Here is a 27,284-nt window from a genome sequence, read left to right on the forward strand (position 1 = left end):
AACCAAAAACCAGCAGACACTTTGTCATGAGTTTGACACCCCTGGTATACAGCATTGCATAACATTCATTTTGGGTGTCACACACTGTGGCTATCAGAACTAAATATCATACAAATAATGCAGTCAAAACATACTTCTGCATCATCTGGAAGGAAACCAAAAAGATTGGGCTCGTTTTACCGGTTCTCTTCCTAGTTGGCCACTTTTTATTATCCCATCAGTTTTCCAAAACAAGGAAGAGACCGTGTTTGTGTTCATAACATGGCACCATCTCATACTGTAATGTTTACAGTTGCAGAGAGCTATTGAGCTATACAATCGGCATTCTCTGGAAGTGTACAGTATGTTACCGGGTGGAATACATCTGGACAGTATCATCCACTGACGGACGAAAAGCAGTGTGACAAGGAGTTTTAGGGTTTCACTACAAATACTTCTCCTCTATAATGAGTTCATTCCTCCCTTCCCCTCTTCCTCTCACAGCATCTGTGGCTTTGCAATGTCGGGCTGGGCCAGGGGTAGCTGCACACAAACCCACTCACCAGTGTTTTGGCGACGCAGTGCTGCTCTCCGACGTAACAGAAGTCCCCAGAGACATTGGTCTCAAACCAGATGTGCTCCCCATACAGGGCGTTCTCCTGGAGGAAAAGGCAGAGTCTATTAAATACACCCTTTTTTTTCACCCTGACAAATAGGAATCTCAGCTCATAGAATCCACTACCAAACAGTATCTCTGGATAAATAAATGATGAGGTAACAAAAAAAGATCTATAAGCTGGGCCAGAGGCTGCACTTACGGTCCAGTCACAGCTGCTCCGGATCTCCCTGTCTGGGTCAAACTTGGCCAGGGCTGAGGCACTGGGCTGGGCAGACAGGTGCTGTAGACCCGATTTAGCGATGGCCTTCCTGAAAAGACACAGACACAACACCTTTGAATGATTTCCATAACATCATTGAGATGACACTCCCAGTGTGATACGGCTTCACGACACCAGTAAACTCAAGTGCCTAATGGTAAACCCACTCTTCACTGATGAAAAAAAGGTAGGCCCTGATCAAAGAGAGAGGTTTAGCACACATGATGAATAATGAAATGGTACATCTGACGTCATGCAATATACAGCTTTTGAAGTGGTTGCTTGTCCTTCCCTACGGTAGGACAACACCCCGTTGAGCTGATGTGCAGTCAGGTACAGATGATGTCTAGGTGGGTATTTGACAGGTTTGTGTGACTGAGACCCTGCATGAAAGGTGCTGTAGGAGTCACTCAACAAAAATCCTAGCTTACATGTCAGCAACACAAAAGATCAGCAGAGTTAAGTGTACAATATGAAAGATTTTGCAGTTACATACTGCAGCAGGTTCAACACTTTAGACCAGGAAGTGTTGGTATGGCTGGACAGGCAGGAATGGCCAGTGACTTTGGCATGCATTTCCCCCTTTTATTGTTCGGATAAAACAAATAGTGTGGTCTAAAACATGCGCTGTGGATGCAGACATTTTCTGTGTGTATTCTGCCATAGATGCCCCCCCTCCCCACACACACACACACACACACACACACACACTGCCTGTAACCCAGGCGAAGGTAGGGGGGTCTACATACGAGACGAACCCACTCCAAGTCTCCAGGCGGGGGTCATAGTAGATGCCCTGCAGGGGGCTGAGGGACTCCCTGCGGCCCCTGGGTTTCCAGCAGGCGGAACAGTTCCTATACAGGGAACGGGAGGAGTGGCAGGCCACTATAGAGCTCCTGCGGCTGGGTGGGTGGACTAGCCTGCCTGGCCAGGCGCTGTTGGAGATGGTGGAAGGCCTCCGTAACTGGCGTCGATAACACCCGTGCAAATCGTAGACCGCCCTGCTACGGTGCACCGCCTCCGCCGGCAGCAGCTGGGAGGAGTTACGGCGCAGGCAGCGCAGGGCGCGGCTCAGGGGCCGGGACTGGATGTTCTCCATCGTTAAGGCTGCCATACTATGAGTCTGATTCCAGTCCTCCCACGTCCTCTCTCCCTCTGGATATGATGATGATGATGCCGCAGTCCCCTCTCGTTCACTCCCGCTGCCCTCTGACCTGGTGTTACACTCTCTCTGACTGCAGCTGTCCCCCTCTGACTCGGAGCAGCACGAGGAGGGGTAGCTCTCAGTGTCCTCTCCTGACGACCCCTCACCGCCCTGCGCCTCTGGTGCCCCTTTCTGATGTTCCTCACTCATCTGGACCAGGCTGGCCAGCAGCATGGAGGGCCCCAGCAGGTGGGTGTCGATGGTTCGGAGCTTGCCGGCTTGCCGGCGGCGGACAGAGAAGCGGGGGTTGACACAGGCCACGGTGGTGCTAGAACGACGCCTGGTGTAGTATCTGGTCCTCACTAGATTCCCGCCTCCATAACAACAGTGCCCCCCCTGCACCTCGCTGGAGTGCCTGCGTTGTTGGTGAACAGCGCAGGCCAAGCCCACACTGGAGAATCTATGGCCCACATAACCTGACGGCAGGCCAACACTGGAGTGTCTTTGTTGGGCTTGAGCCGTCGGCGACAGGCCTCCACTGGATCTTCTGTGTCCAACAGGACCTGTGAATGGCAGTCCCACACTAGAGCGTCTACGTTGGACCAGGCCAGCAGAGGGCAGTCCTACACTGGAGCGCCGGCGAGCCTTGCTTGTGGGCACTGCCACGCCAGGCCGTCTGTGTCGGGATTGCCCAGCCCCTTTCAGTCTAAAGTGCCGGCGGAAAAAGGTGTCCATGACAACCCACAGCTTCTGGGTCCCCTTTTCACTGTCCCTCTGCAGTGGCTGTTGGTACGAAAAATCAGTCTGTAAGCAAAACCTTCAAAACGGTACACAATCCACTATCCAACTGTTATCAATAAGGATACAGTACTGTTCTTTTCACCCCTGTGTGGAAAAGTTGAAAGTGAAATGTCTGAACTCGTATACTGCTGCCAGAGAAGGTAAAGCACACGAGACTAATCTGCACCTAGACGCTCAAAGAGCAATGTCAATTGGCTGACTAGTGATACTGTCAGTAACCGAATCTGCTTATAAAGGGACATTCGACAACGCATCTAGAGCGATAACAGTTCCGTTCTCCAGTACAAGCAACGTGACCAGCCGCCCCGGTTCAATAACTCACCACCTGTAACGCTATACCTCAGTAGTGTTCTGTCTGGTGAAAGTAGAGCCGAGTCCAGGTCACCTATCACACGACAGCCATTGTGACGCCCCTACGGCACAAAGCCAGAGGATATATTTAGCAACTGCCTTTAATATTCTGTTCAATCACCTCATCAGATACGCCACTTGACAGAACCAAAGAATGTGTCATTATCCATGAACGTCAACTCCATACAAACCATTTCCCTCTGCCAACAATGAAAGGGAAGGGTGGATATCAACTTCATAAAAGGAAGTCATTGTTCTGATCATCTTTACTTCGATATCACAATCTGAATTGTGAATTCATAAACCATTGTCTACACAGTTGTGATGTAGAGACGTGGGGCAAGGCTCAGGCAACCTCCACAGGATGCCAAGCTGTTGTATTACTGATCTCAGACCATCATAAATCACCCAGAGCCTCCTCCTTTGATTACATACAGACTGACACAGATACTCTTCACAGGAAGTGACATGTGTATAAGCAGTGGAGGTGCTCAGCGGCATTAGCCTGTCAACGCTTTGATTCAAACTGAAGACGAGCTCCAACACCGGAGACAAGGTGTCTTCTCACATCCTGTGCCAGGCAGCTAATGCTAACAACAAACGAAGAAGATAGCTGAAGTATTTATGACAGAGAGATCCTAGGCCCCCTTGTCAATGAAGTGTTGAGGATGAAGTATAGTGGACGGAAAGGCCAATTTTCCCTTTGAAATATTATACATGTCACGGATATTCTCGGCTTCGCTCTATCTCTCTTGTGATGAAGGCTGGTTGTGGAGGAGAAACCGCCAAAGGAGCCTTTGATCCTTCTCATCTCTTATTCTATTCATTAGACATTCAACAAAAAAATAAGGTAATAATAAAAATGGCAAGAGGGTGGTGCGGGTGGGGTGAGGTGGGATGTGGAGGGGAGAGAAGCGCGACCGAGGCAGGGGATAAAAGTACCACGCAGAGCAGAGATTGTTTCCGCCACACAAGCATCATTAATCCCATCTGTCATGCAGCATGAAGAGAGACAATGAGAGAAGACCTAGTGAGAAATTGATCAACGTCAAGTCTCAGATGATTCAAACATTTTCTTAAACCGCAGGGATTCATCCACAGGTCTTACAGCGGCAGTGTATAAGGCACATTATTGGTTACTCATAGGAGGGTTTTTACACATAAAAGCGCCTATCCAGACCCGTTGACCTTTTCCACATGGTTAGGTTACAGCCTTATTCTAAGATGTATTAAACCGTTTTTTTCCTTTATCAATCCACACACAATACTCCATAACGACAACGCAAAAACAGGTTTTAAGAAATGTTTGCTAATTGATATTTATTGAAGCACCTTTGGCAGCGATTAAAGCCTCAAGTCTTTTTATTTTAGAATAAGGCTAAATCAAGGGGTCTGAATTACTATCCAAAGGCAATGTATATGCAGAGAGACATGGACTTGTATGTACTTACTCTCTCTATTGTACAGAGATATTTAGTTCACCATAAGTGAGCAGGACTGAGGCCTATTAGCTTGATGTCACCTGACTGTGTACTGTGGCTGTCAGATTCATTTATTTAACTAAGGTCCAATGCAGCAGTTTCTATCTCAAATAATTTCTGGGGTCACAATTAAGTACCTTACTGTGATTGTTTTCAAGTAAAATGTCAAAAAGAAACAAAAATAGCTTCTTAGCAAGAGCAAATTCTCAAACAATAATTCTGCGAGGACTGTCTGGGAGTGGTCTGAAATTTAAAACTAGCTGTTGACAGAGAGATTTGGATCTCGCTTTCTGATTGGTTTATTAACTAATTTACTGCCTGGTATGTCACCAGGCAGGCCAAAACTGCATCCCGTCAAAACATCTCAGGCGGTCTTTTCAAACAGCTCTTACACTAAAAGGGCATTATCATTATTTAACCAACCTCATAGTGTGTAAATACTGTACAAACAAAACATAGGAAAACACATTTTTGACTGCACTTTTAAACAAATATGATGAAAGTCCATACTGAAAAACCTTTCGGGAATCCAGCACAAGAGGGATGCTGAGGGTTTCTGGCTCTAATATGAACCATCTCTTCAGTGTGTATTCCCAGCCTAGGTTTCCCACCCCCACACCCACCCCTGGAGCATTCTGAGAGTCAGGGTCAAAAGTCATCTGGCCGAGGCCTCAAGCATATGTGGCTGCATTCACGTACAGTAGGGTTTAAATCATAGATCAGGGAAAATGCGACAGTCTTTCAAAACAGAACCACAGACAAGGTCTTTGCCACTTGTTGACTTAACCGGCTACAGAATCTATGATAAATGTAATCACACTCCTGTCCAGTTCTTGAATGTTTTCATCTAGAAATGGTGACTTATGTTTATTATTATCCCTAGGTAGTCACAATATACTGTACGGTAGCCAACAGGTCCATTTAGCAAACCCCTAAAGGTGGCTATGATTAAACTCAGTCAGTATCACTGTATCAACTCTATGGCTAAGATAAGCTCGAAACACAAGCTCGCAAGTCCCTAGATTGATCATTTCCTCCCCCTCCCTCCTGCATACTAACTCTATGAAGAGTTAAATACTGACTGTTCGATTGACAGATAGATAACAAGGTTATGGAAATAGACTGGTTAACCCCCCCAAAAAAAAAAAAGATATATAAGCTCAACACATCAACGTTAGACTCTCCAGGCCTACATCCTCTCAAATATGTGCATTTAGCATCATTTACGTGCGTCACAGTGAGCTGTGCATGCTGTGCATTAACTCAATAGATTCCTCGTTTAGAACTGCTTAAAAGCATTGGGTTTTTCTATGGCACAACACTGTCACGACGGTCAGTCCATGCACTCCCAAACAAATCAATTTGAAATACAATGCTCACGGAAACAAAACACACAATACCATACACACACGTAACAAAAATACATAAACACAGACAGGTCTACACACTCCCTCACACACACATTCCTGTTTGTATTATGGCCTCCATTCCTGACAGATGAATTAGTCACAGGCCCCTCCCATTGCCTGATACGGATCGGGATTAACAAAACGTAGACTGACCCAGCATCAGCTGTTACAAAACTCCCTCTAATACCTAGCAAGTCAAACGGAGGAAGGCTCCCGAGATGCGTAGTGGTCTAAGGAATCGCATCGCAGTGCTAGCAGTGCTAGCTGTCGAGTCCAGGCTCTGTCGCAGCCGGCCGCGACCGGGAGACCCATGAGGCAGCGCACAATTGGCCCAGCGTCGTCCGGGTTAGGGGAGTGTTTGGCCGACAGGCATGTCCTTGTCCCATCGCGCACTAGCGACTCCTGTGGCGGGCCGGGTGCAGTGCACTCTGACACAGTTGCCAGGTGCACAGTGTTTCCTCCGACACATCGGTGAGGCTGGTTTCCGGGTTAAGCGGGCATTGTGTCGGCCTGGTTGGGTTGTTTTTTGGAGGATGCACGGCTCTCGACCTCTACCGAGTCCGTACAGGAGTTGCAGCGATGAGACAAGACTGTAAATACCGATTGGATAGCATAAAATTGGGGATTGGGGAAACGTGTTCTCTGGAGTGATGAATCACGCTTCACCGTAGATGTCAGGAGAACGCTACCTGCATAGTGCCAACTGTAAAGTTTGGTGGAGGAGGAATAATGGTCTGGGGCTGTTTTTCATGGTTCGGGCTAGGCCCCTTAATTCCAATGAAGGGAAATCTTAATGCTACAGCATACAATGACATTCTAGATTATACTGTGCTTCCAACTTTGGGACAACAGTTTGGGGAAGGCCCTTTCCTTGTTTCAGCATGACAATGCCTCCGTGCACAAAGCGAGGGCCATACAGAAATGGTTTGTTGATATTGGTGTGGAAGAACTTGACTGGCCTGCACAGAGCCCTGACCTCAACCCCATCAACCACCTTTGGGATTAATAGGAATGCCTACTGCGAGCCAGTTCTAATCGCCCACATCAGTGCCCAACGTCACTAATGCTTGAGGCTGAATGGAAGCAAGTCCCCGCAGCAATGTTCCAACATCTAGTGGAAAGCCTTCCCAGAAGAGTGGAGGCTGTTATAGCAGCAAAGGGGGGGACCAACTCCATACTAATGCCCATGATTTTGGAATGAGATGTTCGACAATCACGTAGTGTATATGATGTGGGACAGGAAGAGTACTGGGCTATTTATAGCACCCCCTCTGTTTATATCCTCCCGGCTGCTCTCTCACTGCTGCTGGCTCCCGCCCGCTGCATCCCGCTAGGCCCCACATGTACACGTCACAGATAAGAGTCAAAAGAGACTACCTCCTGCTATGCCTCACAGATAGAGCGGGGGAGAGTGTGTGTGCACCAGTGAGAGAGAACGGGTGGGGAGAGGAAGAGAGAGACAGAAATACTTCTCCCTCCTAGACCATAGACCAGGGCTCTCCAACCCTGTGCTGGAGTGCAACCGTCCTGTAGGTTTTTCACTCCAACCCTAATATAGCACATCTGATTTCTAATAATTAGCTGGTTGTGAAGCTGAATCAAGTTAGTTACAACTAGGGTTGGAGTGTCAACCTACAGGAGGGTAAGCTCCCCATGCCTGCTGGTTTGAGGCATTAAGCCCACCAGCTTATCAACCCAGTCCGAGCTGAGTAACCACAGCAACCTGTTCCCCTAGATTACTGAGGCGTGATCCGATGAGGGCGGTGTCATGGAGCCATCATCCAGGTCAATGTGCCTGGGTTAGGCGTGGGCATCAAGCCAAGTGTGTGCACCCACTACCCCCGGCCCCTGATCGATCTGGACATCCTGGTCTGTTAAATGCATTAATACCACAGGGGCAAATGTAAATGAGATCGACAGTACCGGATTCTAGCAGAGCATCATGCCTCAAACCAAGCTGCATCAAGACTAGCTGCATATTTTTTTTGTTGCCTTTACCTCCCTTATCTCACCTCATTTGCTCACATCGTATATAGAATTATTTTTCCCTACTGTATTATTGACTGGATGTCTGTTTTACTCCATGTGTAACTCTGTGTTGTTGTATTGCGTTGAACTGCTTTGCTTTATCTTGGCCAGGTCGCAATTGTAAATGAGAACTTGTTCTCATTGTTTAAATAAAGGTGAAATTAAAAATAAAACAATCTAGGGGGACTACCTGTGTGGCCAAGGATGAGTGTAATCACATCTACTGTTGTACTGTCAATGTTTTGGCTTTGTTACGACCCTGAGTAGAGTGGTGTGATTTGAACAGGGGGTTTTGATAAGCCTGCCGCTGTGATACATTCACATGCCTTAGGATTTACCTTCACCCAAAACAGCTGAAAGTGATTAGTTGTCCCATTAAGGTTCCGCAAATGCAGGAGTGAATCACCAAATCATTGACAAGCAAAATGTACAATAATCCATTCAATGTACCCTCAGATAGAAGTAGGCTAAACGTGAACCGTACGTATCCTAAGTACATATAAGCACTGAAATGTTTATGCGGGGGGTGTATATTTTGTTCCTTTCTCACGTTTTAATACGTCGCAAAACGAATGAACCATTTTGCAGTAACACGGTCACAATTCTGAAAAGTCACTCTCACATGGTGGCTCTCAAATGTCCCTGCAAAGCAGCAGTATGCGAGCGGTGCTCAGTGTGAGCCTGAGCCATGTTGACAGTATGGTGTGAGAGAATGGAGTCGAGAGGGAGTGTCAGTAAAAAGCAATTAGGTTACCAGTGGACCTGAGAAACAGAGGAGGACTTGTTTTTGTTTCCATTCGGAGTTAAGGACCTTAGGCCTCGAGCCCAGCCTTCAGCCACTGTTTGACAGAAAGAAAACCTATTCAACCTGCAAATGAAGTCACTGCGCTGTGAGCCCAACGTTGAGTCAGAATGTCTTACTCTTAGTACTTAGTAGATTATTGACTTTCCTTTCTGCGGAGGAGAAGTTGTATGCGACAGCAGAGACAAAGAGTTGAGCTGTTATTCGGTTGGATCCTCCATGGGAAAAGAAAAGTGAGGTGGGGTCACAGCCAGCAAATACCACCACTGGAAAATATCACCATAACTAGCCTATTAAATATTTACATGTAAAACATACAAAAAGGTCAGTAGGAATAAATAGCCACGGAGCTCGTGTCCTTCAGAATCGCATAGTGCGTGATAATAGTGGCTGTCAAGAATGAAGCCTTAATGCTGCTGCTCTCGGTTTGGTAAACACTCCAATGTTATATGAGGATAAGGGAGCTCACGGCACGGCCATCAAATTTATACTTTCCCTTCCACTGTAAGCAAAAGTAAATGTCACCATCTTGGCACGTCTGTGGATACATCTCCCTTAGATCCTCTGAAGGCACTTGTATTGATGATGAATCCCCCTGTGTAGAGGGAGACTTAGACGTGTCCTAGAAAGCCTCTGGGGAAAATGCCTAATCTGGACTGCGTTAACTCTCCCAGGCTAGGTCGTCCTCTAGGACAGTGTCAAATAACTAAGCTACCCTTATATAATGGATGTGCAGTGAACTGAAATGTTGCCTGAAGGCCTGTTAACAGATATGGAGTGGAATAATTCACAGATTGCAAAAAAAGGATTCTTCGTGGGCTGATTTCACAAACATAGAGCTCTGTGCACTACATGTCTCCTCTCTCCATCCCTATATAGGTCTGTCTACTCTCTCTCTCCCTCCCTTTAACATAAACATCCATTCATTGAGCTTCAGCACAACACTACAGGGCTGGCTGGCGCAGCCTGATGGGAGCTCAGAGAGCACACCATTTCCACAGCCATGTCAACATAGCTAGCACGGCGAATAGCACCGGCTACAGTAATTTATGGAGGGAAAATTCAATTGCTCATCTGTAGTAGAGGGAAACTGAGGTTTCTCACAGACTGGACCAGAGACCCTTTGGTCCAGGATCAGATCAGAAGCCTGGTCTGGTCCATAATCCTTTCCCCACTACTGTGGTGTCACTCAGCACAGGACAACACGGGTCACCCTGATCAATGGCTCAAGGCAGGAGCCTGCACTACAACAGCAGTATCAGTGATGGTGATGGCTGTTGTTATCCCCCTCTCTCTAGTTTAATAGTCAGTCAGTTTGCCTATACACCGGGTGTACAAAACACTAGGAACACCTGCTCTTTCCATGACATAGACTGACCAGGTGAACGCTATGATCCCTTATTGACGTCACTTGTTAACTTGACTTCAATCGGTGTAGATGAAGGGGAGGAGACAAGTTAGAGTAGGGTTTTTAAGCCTTGAGACAATTGAGACATGGATGGTGTCCGTGTGCCATTCAGAGGGTGAATGGGCAAGACAAAATTAGTTAAGTGCCTTTGAACGGGGTTTGGTAGTAGGTGCCAGGCGAACCGGTTTGAGTGTGTCAAGAACTGCAATGCTGCTCTGTTTTTCCTCGCTCAACAGTTTCCTGTGTATCAAGAATGACCCACCACCCAAAGGACATCCAGCCAACTTGACACAACTGTGGGAAGCTTGGAGTCAACATGGGCCAGCATCCTTGTGGAACGCTTTCGGCACCTTGTAGTCCATGCCCTGACGAATTGAGGCTGTTCTGGCGGTTAAAAGGGGTGCAATTAGGAAGGTGTTCCTAATGGTATGTACACTCAGTGTATTTATCTGATGTTAAGGCATTCCTATTGGTTGGTTGAATTTACACATCAATAAGGTGTTATGCCATTGGTCATGCTTGCAGATGGGGGGAGATTGCAAACATCAATTCTTCCCAGCCTGATATTGTTATGTAAGCGGTAGGTCACGTTCTGAAATACTGTATACTATTTTCATATTTACAATGTGTATGCGTTCACTATGTACATGTCCTGATTTGTGTAGATATACACAAGTACCAGTAAAAAGTTGACACACCTACTAACTCAAAGGTTTTACTTATAAAAAACAACTATTTTCTACATTGTAGAATAATAGTGAAGACATCAAAACTATGAACTAACATGTGGAATCATGTAGTAACCAAAAAAGTGTTAAACAAATCAAAATACATGTTATATTTTAGATTCCTCAAAGTACGTAAGCGTATTAAATATCGGTGATACTATCAAGAGCAGTGTGCGGTTTCCTTTTTCCTTCATCTTGTTCAACTGTTGCCATGCACCTGCAAAAAAGATTGCTCAGATGTGCGAGTGCCTTTTGAATGTTAGATTCTTCAAAGTAGCCACCCTCTGCCTTGATGACAGCTTTGCACACTCTTTGAATTCTTTCAACCAGCTTCATGAGAAATGCTTTTCCAACAGTCTTGAAGGAGTTTCCACATGTGCTGAGCACTTGTTGGCTGATTTTCCTTCACTCTGCGGTCCAACTCATCCCAATCCATCTCAATTAGGTTGAGGTCGGGTGATTGTGGAGGCCAGGTTATTTGACACAGCATTCCATGACTCTCCTCTTAGTCAAATAGCCCTTACACAGGCTGGAGGTGGGTGTTGGGTCATTGTCCTGTTCAAAAACAAGAGATATTGATAAGCGCAAACCAGATGGGATGGCGTATCATTGCAGAATGCTGTGGTAGCCATGATGTGGCTACCACAGTAGTGTGCCTTGAATTCTAAATACATCACTGATAATGTCATCAGCAAAGCATACCCCACACCATCACACCTCCTCCTCCATGCTTCACGGTGGGAACCACACATGCGGAGATCATCCGTTCACCTACTCTGCGTCTCACAAAGACACGGCCGTTGGAATCAAAAATCTCAAATTTGGATTCATCAGACCAAAGGACAGATTTCCACCGGTCTAATGTCCATTGCTCGTGTTTCTTGGCCCAAGCAAGTTATTGGTGTCCTTTAGTAGTGGTTTCTTTGCAGCAATTCGACCATGAAGGTCTGATTCAAGCAGTCTCCTCTGAACAGTTTATGTTGAGATGTGTCTGTTACTTGAACTCTGTGAAGCATTTATTTGGGCTGCAATCTGACTTGCAGCTAACTCTAATGAACTTGTGCTCTGCAGCAGAGGTAACTCTGGGTCTTCCTTTCCTGTGGCGGTCCTCATGAGAGCCAGCTTCATCATAGCAACTGAAGAAACTTTCAAAGTTTTCTGGATTGACTGACCTTCATGTCTTAAAGTAATGATGGACTGTTGTTTCTCTTTGCTTATTTGAGCTGATCTTGCCATAATATGGACTTGGTCTTTTACCAAATCGGGCTATCTTCTGTATACCACCCCTATTTTGTCACAACACAACAGATTGGCTCAAACGCATTAAAGGAAAGAAATTCCACAAATTCACTTAAAAAAAGGCACACCTGTTCATTGAAACGCATTCCAGGTGACTACCTCATGAAGCTGGTTGAGAGAATACCAAGAGTGTGCAACGATGTCATCAAGGCAAAGGGTGGCTACTTTTACAAATGTAAAATATATGTTGATTTGTTTAACACTTTTTTGGTTACTACATGACATATATGCTATCTCATAGTTTTGATGTCTTCACTATTATTCTGCAATTTGGAAAATAGTAAAAATAAAGAAAAACCCTGGAATGCGTACTGTAGGTGTGTCCAAACTTTTGACTGGTACTGTATATTGATGTTGTCCTATGTATCTGCATGCTTGATGACATCATGGCTATGTTCATTACACGGACTCTACTCTTTAACAACCACTGTGGGCTGCAGTTCTAAAACACTGGTCTTTCCCACCTTGCTCCATGCCCAAACAAACGCACAATTAGTCAAGAGAACATTGTGTCACTTACATTTTCCACATGATTACCATAATGTTGTAATTCGATTGTAACCTATCAGCAAATCATTTCTCTTTTACAATACTCTTTTTTACTCTACAACTGTTCTAGGGTAGCCTACATTACACTCGTATTCACATACCTTATGGCGTAACCCTAAAATGAATATCATGAGGTACAACTGTTGCCTGAAAGAAGCCAATTGGGCTCCCCTGGTCTGCTGATCAGTCAGCGTGGGGAAAACAATGTCACTACAAGTCCAAGGTTGTCTCTGTCTGTTATCAAACCCTACACAGCCAAACTGATAGGGGCTCCAGGGAAAAGGTACAACAGATCTCTCGCCTAATACTGTCCAGAGAAAGCAAGATCTACTTCAGTACAGCACAACCAGATATAGTTTGTTTTCAACTTATATGATTGGTCAATTGTATGGTTGGTCAATTTTTCGGAACTCACTTAAATGAAAAACAAATATGGTTTGTGTAATGCACAAAACCCCTCTGTCTTGACAGGGTGTACAGTTTAAAACAAACAACACGAATAGAAAACACTAGATAACCTCTTACATGACAGCCAAATGCATTTTTCCCTCTGAGTACAGTGTCATTTTATTATGAGTAAACTAAGACATTTCAGTGTGCCCTTTTTCAAATATACAACAACAGGTACACATCGTCTCGACAACAACTCACAAAGAAAAAGGCACAACGGAACAGTTGTTCCTACTCTGGCAGTATTTCCTACGCGGTTCTCAGAAAATACACATTAAATCCCTGTGTACTGTAGAGAACTTCCCAAAACATTCAAGAGTGACGGATAGAGCGAGTGACACCCTTCAAAAAGATCACCATCAGACAGCTTTATCATGAGTTCAAACACTTCTTTCTTTATGCCACCGCAATAACTCTGTTCCATCAACAAAACACTTCTCTGGCAGCGCACAGCCTCGCGTGGAAAATCAAACAGCAGATTAGCTGCTACGCTATATCCACAGTGCACACAGCCAACTGAAGCCCGCAAGGGGCAAAAAGATACAGCACTGCATCCTGAAATAGTATAAGCAATAAGCAATAACAACATAATATTTGGCAAGAACACAGCACACGCAAGTCAATTGAAAAATAGTCATGACTCAAAATACAACCTGATGGAAGCAGGTAAACACTCATCCACGCCTCTCCCCAGTTTGTCTAACTTTTAGTCCATGTGTGACGGAGCGAGAGGGAAAGAGAAAGAGAGAAAGAGAGTGAGCGACAACAGAGCGGTTCATGTGGAGGGAGAATGTGTGTCACAGCCAGGCAGACTTGGAGGGGGAGTGTCAGGCAGGGGGGTGAACGGTTACACTAAAATAACTCTGGTAATAGAGCACACTTCCTTGATGAGCCGTTTACTTGAGTGTTCATGCTCTCGCTCATACATACGTAAACGGAATGCACAGACACACACACACACGCACGCACGCACGCAAACACACACACACACACACACACACACACACACACACACACACACACACACACACACACACACACACACACACACACACACACACACACACACACACACACACACACACACACACACACACACAGGATATAATTTAGCTTTAAAGAGCGAATACCTTTGAAAACAGCTTGTGTGGTATCGATATGAGTTAGAAACAGTTATTCTAGCGTCAAAATTGATTACAAAGTGTAAATAGGATCATTTCGGTAATAAAGTCAGTCTTGTCTAAAACTGAGATTGGAACATCTGTGTGTCACAATGGGTAAATGAAGGTTGGATTTTGATTTAATGATGTCCATTTGCCCACTAACATGGGGTGAACAGCCGCGGTGATTGCTCTCTATCCAATAACTATGACAGTGAGACAAACCTGCCCAGCAATTATGACTTTGTTTACATTAAGATAAGACATCACAAAAATAAAATCTTGAGAAATACTGCACCAAACACCTTAGTTTGATGTAAAATTGCGCAACCTAAACATCCTCGGAAAACGTAATAACAGATTTCTTGAGTTATCTTACATTCATTCTGGGGATTTTGAAGAAGTGAAATAGGCTCGAGCGTCTACAGTGTCTCATGTGGGACAAACATCATTTACCAAATGCGGAATTGGTCAGGAAACACACCTCCAAGACTGAAATCAAGTGAGCAACAGAAAAACACGTGCCAACTGGCGTGTTCAGCGACTCTATAATACAATGTATTAGGGTGATTAACCCTTCTGCCTCTCTGTCGGTCACTCTCTAGGGTAAATCCATTCAAATTCTCTCTCCATTTGGTCTGAACGAAACATTCCATATATACAGTAGTTGCCAATTGTAGAAGTGCACAAGAGATAAAGGTGCTCAAAACGGACCTATTTTGCATATCCCACCATACCATGAGACAAGCATGTCTTCATCACTGGAAAAGAGAAACGGTCGATATTGATTTCATTTTAATGCTTACAAACAGGGTTGTCAAACTATTTTATAATTTCTGGAGAGAAAACAAATCATGAATTTAGATTATTTTTCATATTCACATACCGTACCAGTCAGAAGTTTGGACACCTACTCATTGAAGGGTTTTTCTATATTTCTACTGTCATCAAGGCAAAAGGTGGCTACTTTGAAGAATTTCAAATATATTTTGATTTGTTTAACACTTTCTTGGTTACTACATGATTCCATGTGTGTTATTTCATAGTTTTGATTTCTTCACTATTATTCTACAATGTAGAAAATAGTCAAAATAAAGAAAAACCCTGGAATGAGTAGGTGTGTCTAAACTTTCGACTGGTACTGTATGTTGTAGCTTAGACCTTGTTTTACATCATCTTAGGTTTTTGTGTTGTGCCTGCCATTGGTTGAGACACCACATGCTCTTGAATACAGGGTGGGTGTCATGTTTTGGCTGATTAACATTTCAACTTTCAAATGGTACCACCAGACTGGACCATTGACCCTTTGGTCCAGGATCAGATCAGAAGCCTTGCCTGGTCCATAACCTTTCCATAAAATAATTTCCCCTATACAAATGGTACCACCAAGAGATGTTTTAAAATATACTGTCAATCCTCCATAGGAAATCTATTGAAATCATAGAAATATAGATCATAGAATAGACATGACCATTAAAGTTGACATTCAACAATGGGTGAACCGGCGGTCATCTTTGTGTTAGTAATTAGAAGTTACAATTTCAATTCAATTAAAATTTCAATGGTGTACCAGCTAAATTCCTGTTGTCTGAATCGATAGAATTCAAAGAATTGACCTATGATTGAAATGCACCCACACCTTCCTTATTCAACAGCATGAAATGTCTCAACCAATGGAGGGTACAACACAAAAACCTCGAATGATGTGAAATAGCATCTAAGTTACGACATATACAAAGAGTTTACGCATTAAGATATTTTTAAACCTTTAACGTTTAACACTTACCATATTTATAAAAAAATTAAAAAAATCAGATAAATAATTAAATAGTTTGGCAGCACTGTTTGTAACCGTTTTAATGATATTGAACTCAACCATTTATCTTTTCCAGTGATGAAGACATGGATGTCCCATGGTTGAGTGAGTGCAAAATGGTTGAAATTGGAGAACTTTTATCTCCTGAATGTTTTGGCATTCAGGTCCAAAAAGTCACTTTGACAACTTTTTCCATTGGCAAACGTGTCTGGAAAGTTCTGTTTAAAATAAAAAGAGATGCTGTCAAAAAGGGATTAAATTCAAATGGATTTAATCTCTCTAATGCACTTGCTCAAATCCACAGTGATGTCAGAGATAATAGTCAAGACAACAATGCTATGCCCATCAGAACCAAATGACTGACCAACATTGCAAAATCAAACCGACATGTTTTTGAGGTCTAGCTTTGGCAAGTACTGTCTGTTCAGTGATATTAATGTCCCAGTGTTGCACATGTATTCAAATAAATAAAAACGTCTCTAAAAAGGAGTTGCGTGCCACGTGACTTTAATGCTGTGGGTGAGTATGTAGTGTATGCGGTTTTGTGTGGGAGTGTTAATGTAGTGTGTGAGAGTGAGTGTGTATATAAACTCAGCAAAAAAAGAAACGTCCTCTCACTGTCAACTGCGTTTATTTTCAGCAAACTTAACACGTGTAAATATTTGTATGAACATAACAAGATTCAACAACAGACATAAACTGAATAACTTCCACAGACATGTGACTAACAGAAATTGAATAATGTGTCCCTGAAAAGGGGGGGGGGGGGTCAAAATCAAAAGTAACAGTCAGTATCTCGTGTGGCCATCAGCTGCATTAAGTACTGCAGTGCAACTCTTCCTCATGGACTGCACCAGATTTCGCAGTTCTTGCTGTGAGATGTTACCACACCATTCCACCAAGGCACCTGCAAGGATATTTCTGGGGGGAATGGCCCTAGCCCTCACCCTCCAATCCAACAGGTCCCAGACGTGCTCAATGGGATTGAGATCCGGGCTCGTCGCTGGCCATGGCAGAACACTGACATTCCCGCCTTGCAGTAAATCACACACAGAATGAGCAATATGGCTGGTGGCATTGTAATGCTGGAGGGTCATGTCAGGATGAGCCTGCAGGAAGGGTACCACATGAGGGAGGATGTCTTCCCTGTAATGCACAGCGTTGAGATTGCCTGCAATGACAGCAAGCTCAGTCCGATGATTCTGTGACACACCGCCCCAGACCATGACGGACCCTCCACCTCCAAATCAATCCCGCTCCAGAGTACAAGCCTCGGTGTAACACTGATTTCTTCGACGATAAGCTCGAATCCGAACATCACCCCTGGTGTCACAGAACCTCGACTCGTCAGTTAAGAGCACTTTTTGCCAGTCCTGTCCAGCGACGGTGGGTCTGTGCCCATAGGCAACGTTGTTGCCGGTGATGTCTGGTGAGGCCCTGCCTTACAACAGACCTACAAGCCCTCAGTCCATCCTCGCTCAGCCTATTGCGGACAGTCTGAGCACTGATGGAGGGATTGTGCGTTCCTGGTGTAACTCGGGCAGTTGTTATTGCCATCCTGTACCTGTCCCGCAGGTATGATGTTTAGATGTACTGATCCTGTGCAGGTGTTGTTACATGTGGCTGCCACTGCGAGGACGATCACCTGTCCATCCGGTCTCCCTGTAGCGCTGTCTTTGTCTCACAGTACGGACATTGCAATGCATTGCCCTGGCCACATCTGCACTCCACGTGCCTCCTTGCATGCCTAAGGCACGTTCACACAGATGAGCAGGAACCCTGGGCATCTTTCTTTTGGTGTTTTTCAGAGTCAGTAGAAAGGCCTCTTTAGTGTCCGAAGTTTTCAAACCTGTGACCTTAATTGCCTACCGTCTGTAAACTATTAGTGTCTTAACGACCGTTCCACAGGTGCATATTCATTAATTGTTTATGGTTCATTGAACAAGCATGGGAAACAGTGTTTAAACCCTTTACAATTAAGATTTTTACCAATTATCTTTGAAAGACAGGGTCCTGAAAAAGAGCCATTTCTTTTTTTTTTGTTGAATTTATATATTGTCTAGTAAATGTGCGTAGGGTTAGTGTAAGATAGTTAGGGTACCATTAATGTACTATTTAGTCTGACTATATAGCAGTCTTATGGTTTGGGGGCAGAAGCTGTCAAGGAGCCTGTTAGTCTGAGAGCCGATGCTCCGGTACCATTACCCGGATGGTAGCAGAGTGAACAGCCTACGGGTTGGGTAGCTGTTTAGACACTTGCCAGCTGGTCTGTGCATGCTTTGAGAACGCGCCCTGTTATTTCATCAGATCATTAACCTGTTTAAACGTTTTGCTCATATCGGCCACAGAGTGCAAGATCTCACACACACTCCTGCCATCCTGGCCTCCACGTTGCTCTCCTGCAGGGCCTCCCCTGACTCCCCTCTGGTTCGGCAGAGGGCATGGGCTGGCACCCCTTACAGAGGCATTGTCCACAGTTCTGTGTCTATGGCCACACCATTAGAGCTGACGGAAAAAAAGAGAGAGATCTACCCATAGGCAAGGATAGAGAGGGAGAGAAAAAAAGGGGGATATAGAATTTCACTGTTTGTGTGGCTGTGTATTGGCTTAGGAGAACGCTACGTTCTGAAGTTGAGCCATTAGTGTCTTATTACCGATATTGCACATCTGCGCTATGCAAGGATGACTAACAACAAATATTACTAACTAACTCATGTCTCAGCGCCGGTAAAGTGACACTCAGCAGTCTCATACGCCTGCTCTGTGCGACCAGAGCTGTTATGTCTGATGAGTAAGACCGTGCAACAGTGTTGCGCTGTGTGGGCTGACCACACACACACTCAGGCTGCAGCCCTGGCAGCCCTGACACTGTTAAGAGCACAAGGCCACAGACAGCCGAACTGAGACACCGTCTCCATATCAAACATGGCTCGGCTGCACTGTGGGCGAATGGAGGAACACCTTACTATGCTGTATTGAGTTAATTTGCTGGAAATCAAAAAGTGATCGTTTCGTGTCCTATTGCAAGCTCTCTTCCTGTAACCTTTGGTGAGAGGCTTGTTGAAGCTGACACCTGCAATGCTGTGGTGGGGTGTGCACTGTGCTAAATAAGGAGAAGCTAGGAAGATACTGTCACTAATATAAGTCATACGACACAACAAAATGAAATAGATATCCAGGTGTCTTGTGTTCTCACACAGGAAGAAACACAAATGTCAAGTGGGGAAGTTTTGCGATGGGGTACTCTTGTCGTGGTGGTTTCGATAAGGAAGCAAGGCAAGATGGTAGCGGTGCAATATTCAGGATGGGGACTTTTATTTTAAGTGAGAATAGGGAAATAAACAGGGAAATAAACAGCATTTTAGTCATTTAGCAAACACTTATCCAGAGCAACTTAAAGTTAGTGCATTCATCTTTAAAGGGAAACTCCACTTTTCCATTTTTCAACCTAATTTTTATTACTCCAGCACAATACCATTGTCTACACATGTGAAAACCTTCGCATTTCTACATTTTGTAGAAAAAATATATACATTTAAAAACGTTCTACCCGATGACATGGTGTCGTGGGGAGCAAGAAGATACCCTCCCTCTGGCTAGAAACTTGTTGCAGGTTTTGAAAATCCCCGTTTAAATTTGTATTTTATTTCATCCTCACCTGTCATGTCACAGAGAAGCATTTTTTAGGACTTTTCTTCATATATTTTTAAACACAGATCATAGAAACGCGCCGTTTTCACATATGTAGACACTGGTATGGTGCTGGAGATAATGAATACAAGGTTGAAAAGTGGCAGAATTGTCCTTTAAGGTAGCAAGGTGGGACCACATATCATAGCAACTTATTACATTTTTCCTGAATTAAGAGCAAAGTCACTGCTAGAAAGACAAGCGCGAGTGTTGGTTCAAGAAAGGTGTTGTTTTTTACATTTTTATGTATCAACACTAATGTTGCTGACAGTACACACTAATCCGGTTATTTCAGGTTGGTCAACATTGAACAGATAGGATAGAGGTTGTTTTCATCATAGAATTACATTATACAATAACAATTATAGAATCTCTATGGTTTTCACTACAAGAAAGTACAGTCTCTGGACAGAGCTGTTAGTAGTTCCCCTTGAAGATGCAGCTGCAGAGTATGGAGACCCAAAAAACCCAGCTGGTATTTGGGAATATCCGTTATCAAGTAATGGGCAACCACGAAGACGGTGGTAAACTGGAGGATACCAGCCAGGATGAAGAATATCCCAATGACGAACATCACCTTGGCCCTGGACCAGTTACTCTTGACGCAGTTGGTGCACTTGGACCAAAGATGGCCCCAATCAATCCCAGAGATCAAAGGACGGTTGAGATGGAGGCGATCATCATCAGGGCCCATATGACCCCACTGGGAGGGTCCAAAAATAACAACTAAATCGACGGCACAGGACACGAGGGAGACTCTATCCACCAGAATGATGCCAATCTCACTAGGGGGCACAAGCTGGACAGTATAGCTCCTCCGATCAGGAGCAGGGACGTTGCCCCCCCAGCTGAAGTAGATCAAGCCAGTTTTCATCGAGAACACTTCTCATCCGGGTGGTGTAGCTATGAGTATACTAGCCAGGATGAAGAATATTCCAGCGATTATTATCAACTTGCAATTCGATGGTTCCTCTTTGATGCAATTGGTGCACTTGGCTCCGATGATGAAGACCATCACCCCCCAGAACCCCCAAGATCATGGCGATGATGGTCATGGCTAAGGCCGGGGCTGCAGGTCCTGGGGAAGTAGGGAGTCGTAGAACTTACTGTCCCATGAGCAATCAGCTCATCCAAAGGCCCTCCCAGATGACCAGAGGAATGAAGGCAGTCACTCTACACATGGGCAAAGCAGAGGCTACTATGGAGATGATGCATCCTATGACTCCCAAGGTGATGCCCACAATCTCCTTCAAAGAGTTACTCAACAAAGAGGTTTCTAGAAAAAGGGGAGATATTCAACTTTTAGAGAAGATTCTATACAGTGCCTCCAGAAAGTATTCACAGCACTTCACTTTTTCCACATTTTGTTGTGTTACAGATTGAATTTAAAATGGATTAAATTGAGATTTTTGTTCACACATATTACCCCATAATGTCAAAGCGGAATTCTGTTGTAATTTATTTGTATTGTTTTTTTACACATTAATTAAAAATGAAAACTGAAATGTCTTGGGTATGCTGGTAATCATTAAGAACTGGGGAGTTTTCCAGGATAAAATAGAAACGGAGCTAATCTAGGCAAAATCCTAGAGGAAAACTTGCTTCAGTCTGCCTTCCACCACACTGGGAGCTGAATTCACCTTTCAGCAGGACAATAACCTAAAACAGGCCAAATCTACACTGGAGTTGCTTACCAAGAAGGCAGCGAATGTTCCGGAGTGGCTGAGTTACAGTTTTGACTTCAATCTACTTGAGAATGTATGGCAAGACCTGAAAATGGTTGTCTAGAAATGATCAACAACCAATTTACCAGTGCTTGAAGAATGTTTCAAAAAATAATGAGCAAATGTTACACAATCCAGGTGTGGAAAGCTCTTAAAAGCTCTTAAAAGACTTACCCAGAAAGACCCAAAAGGTGCTTCTACAAAGTATTGACTCAAGGCTATTGATTTCCTTTCCAATACATTTGCAAAAATGCCTAAAAACATGCTTTCACTGTCATTGTGGGGTGTAGGTGGGTGAGGGAAAAAAATATCTATTTAATCCATTCTGAATTCAGGCCGTAACACAACAAAATGTGGAAAAGTCAAGGGGTATGAATAATTTCTGAAGGCACTATAACTCTAGGATCTTCAGTCTTTACAAAGTTCCAGAACAACATCCTCTTCCAAATGCTCGTAACTTCCAATTCTTCTGTAACTGGAGATCGGAGTTTGTCAGAAACCCACTATGTCTGATCGATGCTGTGATCTCACTTAAATATGTTGTCATGGAAACAAGAAACCAGGCCCCTCTCCACCTGCAGTTTGCAATTTGCCGAAATGCGTATCCAGGGTCTAATATATATTTTAGGCCATAACCTTCTTAATGGAAGGAGTGGAGAAAGGCAGTGAGTCACTCACAGCAGCACAGGCAGCCTTGAACACAGAGGAGCAGACTTGGTGACCCAGGTCTGTATGGAGTGGGATGGAGGCTGGCGTAGGTAGGCATGACTCACCACACAAACAAGTAGATACCACGAGGCCTGGGTAGAGGGGGTGGGGGAGGGAGGGAGGGGGTTGACAATATACTGTAGGCAGATATCACAATAATTATAAAAATAACCATTGTACTGTGTATAATGTGTTTTTTTTTTTAAACTGGCAAATAAAAAATCTATCAACCATGCATAGTGCAATACCAAGTCATACATTTTTATATGCTTTTTTGCACATTTACATGTAGAAGCTGTTCTATGTGGTCCATCAATTTTAAACTTCAAAGCATGGCTTAGTTCTGCCTTTTCAATGTAGGCTCCATGATTAAAAGCTCACAGACAAGTCTTCACTACAAGAGCCATCCTCCTTGCCAAGATGGGGCAGCACTACAAGAGCCATCCTCCTTGCCCCTTGGGGCAGCATGGTCATGAGAGGGAGTGTGGAAGTAATCGTTTTGGACAGGTCCGTTTGTCCCCCAGCGATGCACCCAGGGGACAGTTGTCAGGCACTGTACTGAGACCGGGGCGGCGTCATGAAATGACCGTACTACCAAGATCTGTTACCCATAGCAACAGAGTGGAGGTTCTGAGTGTCCGTTACCTCACATTAACAAACGCCCCTCTCCACAGTTGTGACTAGATGGGAGTACAGCTACGGACAGAAGTGACTTTTCGTAGAAGGTTAGGAAAGAATATGAGGTGGCCCTAACCCTTTCCTAACCTTAATCCAATTCTCCTAACCTGCTATGTTAATTCTCCTAACCTGCTGCATAAGTTTTCCAAACCGATGGACTCCCTTGTGTCTTTACTCCAGCCCCCTCCCCGACCATCACCTCTCTAAATCAAAAATCAAATCAAATTTTATTTGTCACATAAACATGGTTAGCAGATGTTAATGCGAGTGTAGCGAAATGCTTGTGCTTCTAGTTCCGACAATGCAGTGATAACCAACAAGTAATCTAACTAACAATTCCAAAACTACTGTCTTATACACAGTGTAAGGGGATAAAGAATATGTACATAAGGATATATGAATGAGTGATGGTACAGAGCAGCATACAGTAGATGGTATCGAGTACAGTATATACATATGAGATGAGTATGTAGACAAAGTAAACAAAGTGGCATAGTTAAAGTGGCTAGTGATACATGTATTACATAAGGATGCAGTCGATGATGTAGAGTACAGTATATACGTATGCATATGAGATGAATAATGTAGGGTAAGTAACATTATATAAGGTAGCATTGTTTAAAGTGGCTAGTGATATATTTACATCATTTCCCATCAATTCCCATTATTAAAGTGGCTGGAGTTGGGTCAGTGTCAATGACAGTGTGTTGGCAGCAGCCACTCAATGTTAGTGGTGGCTGTTTAACAGTCTGATGGCCTTGAGATAGAAGCTGTTTTTCAGTCTCTCGGCCCCAGCTTTGATGCACCTGTACTGACCTCGCCTTCTGGATGATAGCGGGGTGAACAGGCAGTGGTTCGGGTGGTTGATGTCCTTGATGATCTTTATGGCCTTCCTGTAACATCGGGTGGTGTAGGTGTCCTGGAGGGCAGGTAGTTTGACCCCGGGTGATGCGTTGTGCAGACCTCACTACCCTCTGGAGAGCCTTACGGTTGAGGGCGGAGCAGTTGCCGTACCAGGCGGTGATACAGCCCGCCAGGATGCTCTCGATTGTGCATCTGTAGAAGTTTGTGAGTGCTTTTGGTGACAAGCCAAATTTCTTCAGCCTCCTGAGGTTGAAGAGGCGCTGCTGCGCCTTCTTCACGACGCTGTCAGTGTGAGTGGACCAATTCAGTTTGTCTGTGATGTGTATGCCGAGGAACTTAAAACTTGCTACCCTCTCCACTACTGTTCCATCGATGTGGATAGGGGGTGTTCCATCTGCTGTTTCCTGAAGTCATCACAATCATCTTCTTTTTAGTTTTGTTGACGTGACGCTTTTATTACAGTCATGAGTGTGAGGTTATTTTCTACTGAGCCACAGAAGGACCACACTACCACACTCCGAGGGCCCTCAACTCCTCCCTGTATGCCGTCTCGTCGTTGTTGGTAATCAAGCCTACCACTGTTGTGTTGTCCGCAAACTTGATGATTGAGTTTGAGGCGTGCGTGGCCACGCAGTCGTGCGTGAACAGGGAGTACAGGAGAGGGCTCAGAACGCACCCTTGTGGGGCCCCCGTGTTGAGGATCAGCGGGGAGGAGATGTTGTTGCCTATCCTCACCACCTGGGGGCGGCCCGTCAGGAAGTCCAGTACCCAGTTGCACAGGGCGGGGTCGAGACCCAGGGTCTCGAGCTTGATGACGAGCTTGGAGGGTACTATGGTGTTGAATGCCGAGCTGTAGTCGATGAACAGCATTCTCACATAGGTATTCCTCTTGTCCAGGTGGGTTAGGGCAGTGTGCAGTGTGGTTGAGATTGCATCATCTGTGGACCTATTTGGGCGGTAAGCAAATTGGAGTGGGTCTAGGGTGTCAGGTAGGGTGGAGGTGATATGGTCCTTGCAGAGTTAAAGAGAGCCCCTCATACACTGAGCCGTCCTCAGCCACTGTTAGCCTAAACTCGTTCTCTAACTCTTTGCTACAGTCCCTCCAGCCTCAGAGAGGGAGAGATAGAGAGAGAAAAGGGTGATGTCAGGCCTGCCCTTTCAGAGTGAGCTCTGATTGGATTGAAGATCTAACCTGTCTCCCACTGCTACAAGGGACAGTGATTATACGCACCAGCTGTGACAGTGCCCTGGCCCATGGCTTTGATGAGTAACAGAGGCTTGTAACATTTCCTACTACCAGGCAGATTTCCACAAGCACTCTGCAAGGGATTAAACTCATATCTCACTGAAAGGTGGGGGGGGCATAGAGAGACAGCTATGGGAAAAGAAAGAGGATATTCACTACATGAGCTGCCAGACAGCAAATAGACTAGAGTAATAATTGATTGGGCATTTCCTTAACACTAGCCTCACAACACAGTAGGAATAGCAGAAATATCCTCTTAGACTCAAAGACAACGCAACTAAATTACTGTCTGCAGCATCACAAAAAGAAACAAAACAACTATTTAGTCAATAGCACAGTCCTTCAGGAGATGTTATCCTACTATACTATCATATTGAAGTTGTGTTGCATTCCAACATAACAACATTAGGTAGCTTAGTTATCAATACTCTACGTCACATGATAGACATGCAAAAACTTTCCCAGGTGTTAACAGCATTGTAAGCTATGAGGAAAAGAAGACACCGATGTTCCTCATGGCAGGGGAAGCACCCAACAGAAACTACTCAGGTTGACTTCATTATGCTCTATAGGAGGAAGTATCTATTGTTAAATACACAGCAAAGTCAGTAAGTCTGTAGAAATATCCAGCATTCAAAGTTATGACTGATCTGCATGCTGTAAGTCCGGAAAATGTTTTTTTTTGTCTCCTTTATACAGTCTTGGTGTTGTGTTGGTACAACTGTAGCTACCATACTTCCTGTCTGAGATGAGATAGAGGACTGTGTTTCCTCTCAACTCACTAAGACCCCTGCAGGCCTTTATAACACATTAACAACAACGTTTCGCTGTACGATTAGCGCAACTAACGATACCCCTCAGGCCATATGTGGGTAAAGTATTGAAATGATTCTCAGAAACCAGTGACACGTTTCTCTATTAGCAATTATGATCTACTTACGTTGTGAGGAAACAAACATCAACCCCATCGGTTGTGTGTGATCTGTGGGTCAAGTAAGCATGTGATGATGATATTCAAAAAGACATGTGTACTGCATCCTGTACGGTGGTCACAGAGACAGTCAAGCTGGGATGTGTCTATAGTCTAATACCCACCAAGACTCACCACGTATTTCTGTTGTGACATAGGCTAATGTGGCCTAGTCAAAGTCCAGACCTAATCCCAATTGAGATGTTGTGGTAGGACTTGAAACGAGCAGTTCATGCTTGAAAACCCACAAATGTCACAGAGTTAAAGCAGTTCTGCATGGAAGAGTGGGCCAACATTCCTCCACAGTGACGTGAGAGACTGATCAACAACCGCAGGAAGTGTTTGGTTGGAGTCATTGCAGCTAAAGGTGGCTGTCACATCTGCTCCCGCTCCCCCTCTCTGGCGCTTGAGGGCGCTAGGCTGCCCATCAATACGCACACCTGTCACTATCATTACAGCGCTTCATTGGACTCACCTGGACTCCTTCACTTTGTTGATTGCCCCCTCTATATCTGTCTGTTCCGCGTGTCAGCATTAATGTTGTTTTGTTCCCCCTGTCCAGACGCTGTCCGTGTTTTGTTTCCTGTCTGTCATTTATTATTCACTCCCTGTACTTGCTTCTCGTCTTCCAGTATCTGTCCTCACAGTGGCACAAGCAGTTATTGAGTGTAAGGGGGCAATTACATTTTCCACACAGGGGCATTGGGTTTTGCATAATTTGGTTTATGAAATAAAAATAAATAAGTATCTAATTCTTGTGTTATTTGTTCCCTCAGGTTTCCTTTATGTAATATTAGGTTTTGGTTGAAAATCTGATAACATTCGGTATCAAAAAATATGCAAAAGTAGAGAAAATTAGTAAGGTGGCAAATACTTTTTCACAACCCTGTATATTTCCTGGATCAGTAGGCCTACAAACACAAACATGACATATTCTAAAGCTTAGGTACAGATAAGCATGAGGCAAATATGACACCTAGTGGTAAAATGAAGCCCTTACAGATGTATTTTTGTATGGACTATGATAGAAGATGGAGAGGATAGCTAGAGCAGGTTTCTCCAACCTTGTTCCTGTGCAGCTACCGTCCAGTAGGCTTTCACTCCAACCCTAATCTAGTGCC

The 27,284-nt window shown here is 44.5% G+C and overlaps 1 protein-coding gene across 17 annotated transcripts in view; it reads right to left on the minus strand.

The window, feature by feature from the left end:
* The window catches only part of LOC118393683 (diacylglycerol kinase zeta-like), a 121,628-nt gene that overhangs the window by 49,719 nt on the left and 44,625 nt on the right, over positions 1-27,284 (minus strand). For 10 of the 17 annotated variants that reach the window (XM_035786652.2, XM_035786650.2, XM_035786649.2 and 7 more), the window contains exons 1-4: positions 13,961-14,123; positions 1,607-2,784; positions 798-906; positions 543-638 (exon numbers count right to left, since the gene is read on the minus strand). In XM_035786652.2, coding sequence (XP_035642545.1) covers positions 543-638; positions 798-906; positions 1,607-2,736 — 1,335 coding nt within the window. In that variant the 5' untranslated portion in view covers positions 2,737-2,784; positions 13,961-14,123. Of the gene's footprint in view, positions 1-542; positions 639-797; positions 907-1,606; positions 2,785-13,960; positions 14,124-27,284 lie in introns of those variants that run through there. The other 7 variants (XM_035786653.2, XM_035786654.2, XM_052462000.1 and 4 more) reach the window with 1 other exon arrangement.

The sequence above is a fragment of the Oncorhynchus keta genome, chromosome 14, assembly GCF_023373465.1.
Source record: "Oncorhynchus keta strain PuntledgeMale-10-30-2019 chromosome 14, Oket_V2, whole genome shotgun sequence".
Lineage (NCBI taxonomy): Eukaryota > Metazoa > Chordata > Actinopteri > Salmoniformes > Salmonidae > Oncorhynchus > Oncorhynchus keta.